The sequence below is a fragment of the Taurulus bubalis genome, assembly GCF_910589615.1.
Source record: "Taurulus bubalis genome assembly, chromosome: 19".
NCBI classification, from domain to species: domain Eukaryota; kingdom Metazoa; phylum Chordata; class Actinopteri; order Perciformes; family Cottidae; genus Taurulus; species Taurulus bubalis.
Genome location: NC_136607.1, coordinates 17,307,466 through 17,316,967, shown reverse-complemented (window position 1 = coordinate 17,316,967; position 9,502 = coordinate 17,307,466). Strand labels below are relative to the sequence as shown.

The following is a 9,502-nucleotide window of genomic DNA, read 5'->3' as shown; positions in this document are numbered from 1 at the left end:
GTGCCAAGGCTTCCTGGAAGCTTGTGTGTTGGATCCGATGGATGAGGATATGAAGTGACCATGGTGCTGATGACCGAGCCGGCGGACAGACCTCTGACCCCGCTCTCCGCACCGGAGCAACTTTTCAACAGGGACTCCCGAGGGAATCGGTAAGTCCGGGTAAGATGGAGAGGAAGGGCCCGGGATGCCTTCCAGGCCTCATGCATTGTTTGCTTTATTTGCATTCACATCCTGCTTGTTTACTTTCTTTTTCTTTTTCGAATTAAAGTACAACGCGTTTTAACTGAAGCACGCGGCGCGTATACGTGGCATGGAGTTCATTTTGCATCGAGGAGACTAAAGTTTTGGCGTTAGGAATTATGGCTGCTTTATGCAACGCCTGCAGGTATCCCGCATACTGAACAGGGAAGACGATGCACAGGCAATGAGACGAGGTGTCCTGTGTGACGTGTGCAGGTCTGAGGTGGACCATGCAGGGGAGAGGAGACCCAGGAGGCGCGCAGGGTCACCTGGAGACCTCCAGCTGAGTGTGGACCCCGAGGCGGACCCGCCGGAGAGCAAGAGGAAACCAGCTGGCATGAGGTGAGGAAGGTTATTGATCGTCGCTTAAACCTATTATAACAACTTTAGGCAAGGCACGTTTATTTGTAAAGCACATTTCAACAACAAGGCGATTCCAAGTGCTTCACATAAAAGCATCAAAACATTAAAACAGTCAAAAAGCAAAATAAAAGTTGAATAAAAGTTACAGTGCAGTTTAAGAAATAAAATACCGTAGTGAGATGCAATTGAATCTGGTTCAATTAAAGGCAACAGCAAACAGAAAAGTATTCAATCTGGATTGAGAGGAGCTGAGGGTCTCTGCAGCTTTCACCTTGTTCCAGATATGTGGATGTTTAGCTTAATATATCTATTAATACAATGTTGTTTTGAGTCATTTTTTAAAGCAACATTATTCATTTTTTGTGGACTATTTGAGTGAGAAGATAAGATATTTGTAGATGCCCCTTTGGTCTTTTTTTTAAACTTTTTTTCTAGCAGTTAATCAAGAAAATAATTGGTAGTTTCTATGCATTTAAACAGGTTGTCTCATTGAGAGCACACGTACAACACAAGTTACATATTAGTTTCTCAATGTGCAACTACAAGTGGAATGAATGCTGCTATAATACAGACTGATTGTTTTTCTTAATATTTATGTTGTCTCAATGTTCTTTAAAAAAAATGTTTCGATTTGCACTTTATTATTATTATCTGTATTTACTTTATATGTTGGACAGAAGAGAAACGTTTTGTTCAACTCTTCAGTTTGTTTGCACATGTTGAAGAATCGACAATAAAGCTGACTTTTGACTTTAAATTGCACATGTAATTGTGCCTCAACACCAACAAAATGAAAAGCTGTGCCCTTTAAATCAACACAATCTAAATATTGTGTTGCGCTAAAACAACTGGACTTAGTTTAGATTCCTTGATTCTTACTAAATCTTGTCTTTGGATTGTTATCAACTGTGTTGTTTACATAAACATGGCGTCATTATGGTAAAAAAAAGAAGCTATCTATTTTCACTGATAGCTCAAAGGTTTAAAATACTAATTTAGCAACCCGCTAAAGAAATCTATAGAATATAAAATACATTTCCTTGACAACATAATCTTATCGTAGCTTAAACTGGATTGATTTCACTGTTGTGAAAGCAGCTCTCTAGTTCCACCTGACTGTTGCATACCAGCATGAACAAAGTGCTGTTTTCAGATTTGACTGTTGCTGTGTAAGCAGCTCTTATGTAACCACCGCTGAGACCATGCAAAGTCAGATGAAGGACATTTACATTTTTTTTTGTTGCTATACGATGCATTCCTGAACGCAAACACTTAATCTTACTTTATCTTTCATTCGTCAGATTGAAGCCGCTCGCTCCGCCGCTGAGTCCGAGTGACGGGGAAATAAAGTTCGAGAGGAAGAAATCCCAGTACAGTCACGTACGGACGCGTCCAATCTAATCGGCAAACTCTTATCACATATTACACTTTTTTTGTTGTTGTTGCAGTTTGATGACAAAATAAAATATCTGGTTTTGTTTTCAGTTATCAAAGACAAACGCCCAGTATCACAAGTTATTCAAGGAGATCAGAAGAGAGGAGATCCTCAAACAAAGTAAGTTTCAGATTCTCTTCTCGCACGTGAGAAGCAAAGACATGATACTAAGCTCCGTTTGTGTCGACAGGCTACACTTGTGCCCTGCAGAGAGACATTTTATATCAGGGCAAGATGTTCCTCTCCGATAACTGGATCTGTTTCCACTCCAAAGTCTTTGGCAGGGACACCAAGGTACGACACTGACTGTGATAAAGTTCATCTTCCATGGGTGAACTATCTGGGACATCATGACAGCGTCTCTTTTTTTCTTCTTCTTCGTCTTTTTACAGATTTCTATCCCAGTGGTGTCTGTGACGTTCATCAAAAAAACAAAAACTGCACTGTTGGTGCCAAACGCCCTTGTGATCGAAACAATAAGTGATCAGGTGAGAAGATGGTTGACGCAGTTTTTCTGACATCAACATGGAGGTGATTCTGATTAAAAGAAATTATGTTTTTTTTCCCAGCATGTGTTTGTTTCCTTCCTCTCGCGAAACACCACCTACAAACTCCTGAATTCCATCTGCATTCATTTGGGGGTAAGTAACGTCCTATTCGTCGCAATAGAATTCAATGGTTTCTATTTTATATATTATTATCTTATCCTTTATTATTGTGCCTATTTCGATGGTTGATTTAATCGTTCAAGCTCAAATATGAAACATTTACATGTTCCAGCGTCCCAAATTTCTCTGTTTCATATGACAGTAAATTTAATATTTTTGTATTTTGGACTGTCGGCTGCCTGAAAATGCAGTTTGAAAACGTTAGCGTCGTGGCCTCTAGGAAATTGTGATGGGCTCTTTTGCACTATTTTATGATATTTTACAGTCTAAACACAAATAAAAACAATAACTCGCTAAAATTTAAGGAATATTTTGACATTTGTGGAAATAAGTTTATGTGTTTTCATGCGTTTAAGATAAGAAGATTGATACAACTCTAATGTTTTTATGCTACATATGAATAAAGCTACTGCCAGCAGCTGGCTAGCTTAGCTTTGCGTAAAGACTGGAAACAGGGGGAAGCAGCTAGCCTGGCTTTATCCATAGGCACATATAACTTGAGGAAAGAAAAGAAAAATAAACTTTAAGAAAAACACAGTGAGGCGATTAGCAGCTAAAGAGCCAGCTATTTCCTTCAGGAGGTGGAGGAGACCAAAAGCAGAGCTACAAGAGAGACGATATTAGACTTATATTCATCGGCCAGAATCACAACTCCAAATAAAACATAATGTTGGCTATAAATATGTCTGCTGGCTGCTTGTTCTGCTGCTGCAAAGTGGCAAAAAAAAACTTGTATTACTGCTTTAAAAAAATATATTTTGTTCTTCATGTCCTTCCAGGTGGATAAGACTAGTAGCCCCATTATTTCCTCCTGTGAAAACAGCTTCAGGGTGAAATGCCCATCGTCGCTTCCTTTGGTCAGTCAGGAGTATTGTCGTCATTGTTGTGTATTTTCCATTGTGATTTTAATCTACAGAAATACCTTGTCCTCATGTTATACAATACCTTCTCTGCATGTGGTACCCATTGTATATTGTGTGTTTCCTGTATGCGCACTGCAGGACCTTTCTGCCGACTTCTCCAACCTCGATGGAGTTGTGCAACAAAGACGTCAGGAGATGATGGAGAGCAGCAGCTCCGGCTCGCAAACTCCGGATTATGACAAAATAACCGGTGTGTGTGCTCCATCCTCATCCCTCTGTGTACTTTATCCCTTTTTCCCCTCTCTGCAAATGTGCTTAGGGTGCCAGGTGTCACAGTGGCTCAGACAGTATTTAGTTTGCACATAGCTCAAGGGAAGGCAAGAAAAATTTGAGCCATGGAGGCTTTTATTTGTGTTATATCAAAGACAGTTGGCATGAAAACAGAGATGATCCTATCGCATAACAAATAACATCTTCTTTTTTTTTCATCTTGCAAGAGAACATAAAGCCCTTGTTGATCTGTAAAGACGTTTGGTGAGTCTATTAATACTATTTACTTAGGCAGTCAGAGTCACAAGTTCTTTCCTTTTTGTTTGAGCAGACTTCGCCGGCCTCCCGGACACATTTCTAAGTGCAGTGAAGAGCGCCGAGGTTTCAGTCCATGCAGACGTTCATCTACAGACTCCGAGCCAAAAACACGGAGCTGCCCTGAAGAACGGTACTTTGATACTGGTTATCTTTGAGTTAAAACAAACTTGGTTCCCACTTTTGGATTTCAGTGATCCTAGAAGAAATGCATATTGGAAATATCAGATATAAACCAAGTAATTGATGTACATGTACCTTAATAGTTTGGCATATACTCTTATTTGCGTTCCTGCTGAGCGTCTGTACAGTAAAAAATAAGCTACAGTCAGCCACTGGTTAGCTTAGCTTAGCATAAAGACTGAAAACAGGAGGAAGCAGCTAGCCTGAATCTGTCCAAAGGTATATCAGGTGTCATTTCACCGTCACAAACCAGATAACGTGAGATTTAGAGTTGCTGATGGGTGGATTTTGTTTCCTAAAGACAGAGCCAGGCTAGCTGTTTCCCCCCCGTTTCCAGTCTTTATGCTAAGCTAGGCTAAACTTCACATGTATCGCACAAACGCAAGAGCATGAAAGCAAATAATTGTAGTTGATAAATGGATAAAAATATGGTATGAAAAGATTACATGCAGTATGGTTTCAGTGTGTAGCTCATTCAGCATTGTGTTTTGATAAACACTCGTGCATTTAAGGGTTAATTCACACAAAAAACGAAATGTTAAAAAATAAAAGTTGTGGTTTTAAGTGAAGTTATATCACAATGTGTTAATTAATTACATGTAGAGGTGCTGGTAGGTGGATTATGTTACAATCAGACACAGCCAGGGTCGTTGTTTCAATCATTACCTCTCATGCATGACATATATTTCATTTTTTCCCCCCGTAGCGTCAACAAAGCTCACAGACAAGCCCTCACAGCCCATGTCCTTACAATTCATCCTGCTCCTCTATTTGTTTTTGTGAGTAACCTTCCACGAGGCCGAATACGAGACTCTGACAAGACAATCGTTCTTTTGGGCGTGTCAGCAACTGTCTGACTGTGTTTGCGTGTCTCTTCACAGAGTGAGTGTTCTCGTCTTGTCCTCCTGTTACATGGCTTTCAAGATCGTGGCTCTCGAGCACCGCTTGAACTCCTTGGTGTCCGTGGGGCAACACATCCGTAACGAGTAAGAGCCGGATTCACCACGTCACCGTTTCACCAAACGATGAACAAATGCACTCGTGCTGTTTTTTTTTTTTGTTTGCGACATCCCACAATAGTCGGTTCATGATTTTAGTGCATGTGTTGGTCGTTGCAGACACGCGGTGAGCCACCGGCCTCAGGAAGAAGTGAATGCTGAGATTTATGGAGAACTGTCTTCCAACTTGTTCAAGCTAGAAAAGGTTTGTCCAGTTTTCATGCTCTCACACAGCAAACATTGGTCACGGAAAAGTCCCTGAGTAGCGTAAAGAAATACCTCACCCACAAAAGAATTTGAGAATAAAATAAAATATTTGTTTTTCAATAACTCACCACGTGTTATTTTGGGTAATTATTAAAAAAAACGCTTGTGCAGGCGAATGAGTCCAAAGTGTTTTAAATGGTGAGGTTTCAGCGAAGATGCATGTTTGTGTAGTTTTGAAAATGCGACTGGATAAGTGAGACTTATTAAACCGCAGCAGAGAGTTTGGAAATGTTTTGATTAAGTCGTTAAACGCAAACCCATTTCCTTTTTTTTTTTTTTACCATTTTCATTCCATCAATAATTTGTTTTTATTCTCCCATTAAAAACAAAGTTTTCTTCACGAAGTCCAGGCAACATTGGATGAGTAATTGATGAACAAATTATCATTTTGTGGGTTACGTATTCCTTTCATGTCTTTCATATCATAAATCAAAATGTTCAGAATTGATTTGCACACATTAAAAAGCTTTCGCACTGATGAGCCAAGACGGCTGTGACCTCTGGGCAGCTGTCAACCGAATTAAAAGTGTATGGAGGCATTGTGAAGTGATGAATTCAATAAAATAAATTACAGATTTTTTTTTTTGTTGCAGTTAAGAAATAGTTAGACATTTTGCTTATTTAGAAGGCCGTGTCTTCATCACGGAGATGCTTAGCTTAGCATAAAGACTGTAACCAAGGGGAAACAGCTAGGCTGGCTCTGTTCAAAGATCCAAAGCGAGGGGAGGATGAAGGGAGGAGTTATTGATCCATGAGCTTGTTATCTGGACGCTACAGAGCCTGCATCTGTTTAAACAGAGTTGTGTTCACACGACCCCACAAAGACAAACATATGAGTGACATCAAAAAGAAAAAAAGATTTCACTCAATGTCTTGCCTCTATGTCGTGTGGGTCGCTGCTTTGTGTGTGCAGCTTTCAAACATGTAATTTGCGGGAAAAGCCATTCATGTAACCATTAATATGCTATAGTATGGTTTAACTTTTAGGTTTAGCACCCAGACTACTCCCAGCGGGGTGTCACATTGTCCCAGGTCACATTTAATAGTTAAACAAACAAGATATAACATGTTCATTTGCAAGTAGGCAGTCACCGCCAGGCTAGCTGTTTCCCCCTGTTTCCAGTCTTTGTGCTAAGCTAAGCTAACCATGTGCTGGCTGCAGCTTTGTTTTTAACGGAGCGATATATGAGAGGTATTGATCTTCTCATGTAACTAAGCAAGAAAGCAAATGAGTACATTTTTCAAAATGTTTAACCTTCTTTTGAACATGTCTGTGGAGGTACCTGCAGTAGTAATATGAGTTTAATAATGTTTTAGCCGAGCATGTTTTCATATGTCCTTCTTGTTTCTAAATCCTAGATTCAAAGAAGCCTTCGGAAACTACTTGAGGAGACTTAAAAAAAGACTTGTGTCCGTCTGGACAGCAGCTTTTCTGTTTCATTAGAGATGTTGGTTTATCACTGAAGATCAGCAGGGATCAGGTTTGTTGCCGGACAGCTGACACAGAAAGCTTTTTCAAAACAGATTGAACTTTAACTTAAATTGTGCAATAATAGCTTCTTTCCTCGTTCCACTCAGGACTATTTTATAACTTTTTCAGAATAAAATGTTGTGCAGGAAGGTAAACTGAGGCAGTGTGTTGGTGAAGTGAACATTTAGGCCTATATGCTGTATTTATCTGGGCGCTTTTACTTTGTATTTTTCAATAGTGGGATTTTTTTTCTAAGTTCCAAAGGTCATATTTCAATGTTTTCCAAACATTTCTTAAAAGGTCAAATTACATTATATTTATGTCATGTGTAAAAATTACTCCGATATTGATGTCAAAATCTTTTAATGACATGAAAAGACAACTTATTGTTACAGTGTGTTGTATCAGAAGATAGAAAATTAACTGCTTATGTGAATAGAGGTTTGCTCAGTGAAATGTTTCATAGTTGTTCTTGTTGTAAATGTTTTTTAACCATGTGCATGGTTTTTAATGTAATATTTCATTTCAGAGCTTCTCAGCTGATAGTAGTTTTTAAAAATTGTCCCGTACTTTTTCCACAGAAACTATAGAAAGATGTTTGTGGATCAAAAGACCTGTCGGTTATTTTAGGAGCGATAGAAGAGAAAGCGCCTGTGCTTTAAACTGTGGTGGTTTGTTTACATCTAGATCTCAGACTGTGCCTTTAACTACCGTTTGTATCGTAGTCTTGAAATAAAGGTCTTGGATACAGTTTCTGTTGGTCTGAATTTGTATTTTTTTTTATGGGAACATATTTATTTATCAGCAGGTCTGAACACACAGATCATAAACGCATGCAAATAAGTCTAAAGTAATCTAATCACAAGTCCTTCTGCCAATTGGCATTGCAGTTTCCTGAAGCAAAAGCAGCAATACTACAGTGTAAAAATACTTGCTATCAAAAAATGTACTCACCCTGTCAGTGCTACATATTTATATTTTTTTTTCTCCATATGTTTAATGTTGCAGAGTTGATGCTATCTTATTATCAGACTGTTTAGTAGAAAAAACAATAAAATATAAACAGTATTTTTATTCTGTGCATTTTAAATGAATGTACCAAAACCACAGTAAAAGTACCAAAGTATTATCAGCAAAATACATTTATAGCACAAAAGTAAAAGTACTCATTATGCAGAATGGCCCATTTCAGAAGAATACAGAATGTAATTATATATTATATATACATACACATATAGCTGCTTGATATGCTACAGGGTAGCTTCATCTATGATAAAACAACAGTATGTATTATTATAATTTATTTGATTATACTTTGTCTGAACATTATCAATCTCTCTCTCTCTCTCTCTCTCTCTCTCTCTCTCTCTCTCTCTCTCTATATATATATATATATATATATATATATATATATATATATATATATATATATAATGTATGTATGTTTGTATGTATACACACACATCCCACACACAAATGTGTGTGGCACATCTCACACACAAATGTATATTAATAAATGTCAGCACATGCTTTACAAAGGGCTGCAGGCAAACGATGAAGAATGCGAGTTTCTTTAAACGGATGCAAAAAGCAGAAACATGCATTTATTTAAAAAAAAGGGTTATCTGGATGTTTATTTCCCAACAAAGCGAACCCGCCCACTCGTGGGGGTCTGAACCAATGGCACGCGCGCCTCCACCTCTCGTCTGCCTATCAACCCCGCGGACGGCCCACCGTATGACGTAACAGCCAGTCTGAAAGTGCAATGGCGATATTGGACAATAACAGCCATCGCTTTCGGGGGAGCACGTCTATATTATGTGGCTAACGTTGAAGAAAACCCCTCCAGTCGGCTGCGAAACCACATGCGATATCGACACGCTGCGCGCGCGACTGCCTGCGACCAGGAAAGGTGATTCCTGCGCCTCTGCACGCGATGACAGTTTAGACTAAAAAAAAAAAAACCCGCTGGTAAGTGCAAACTCTAGTGATTGCAACGTTTGCGACAAAGCTTCTTCTTTCTTTTCTTGTTCTCCTTCCAGTCGGTTAATGGTGTCTTTCAGGCTGCAAAGCTTCAGATTTGAAAGGGGCGTGGCTGCGCGCTGGGTACCACTTCTGACTAAAAGGATGCTGATAGCTTAGCAACAGCCGACAAGGAAGGCGGAAAGGAAGCGGAGGAGAGACAATGGATGCGCGATTTGTCAGCGTCGTTACTGGGTAGGCTGAGCAGAGCGTTCGTTTCCACCGGAAAGGGATACAGCGGCGTCTGTTGTGGGTCCGAGTCAAGCACAAGAACGAGCCAGGGATGCATACTCGAAATGTAAACAAAGGGTGTGGGCCTTCCAGCTGGCATGTGATGGGGGGGGGGGGGAAGGAGGGGGGAGGCATGGACCATGTTGGATCAGGTTTCACACTCACGTTTTTCAAGG

At 39.6% G+C, this 9,502-nt stretch overlaps 1 protein-coding gene across 1 annotated transcript; it reads left to right on the top strand.

Annotated features, from left to right (window-relative positions):
• LOC306751699 (GRAM domain-containing protein 2B-like) lies at positions 1–7,826 on the top strand. Its single transcript, XM_079235319.1, has 14 exons — positions 1–149; positions 457–582; positions 1,905–1,983; positions 2,089–2,158; positions 2,229–2,332; positions 2,431–2,526; positions 2,608–2,679; positions 3,486–3,563; positions 3,708–3,819; positions 4,171–4,287; positions 5,044–5,116; positions 5,219–5,323; positions 5,456–5,540; positions 6,962–7,826. The coding sequence occupies exons 1-14, from the start codon at positions 61–63 to the stop codon at positions 6,998–7,000; spliced, it is 1,245 nt and encodes a 414-aa protein (XP_079091445.1). The 5' UTR covers positions 1–60; the 3' UTR covers positions 7,001–7,826.
• The last annotated feature ends 1,676 nt before the right edge of the window (positions 7,827–9,502 follow it).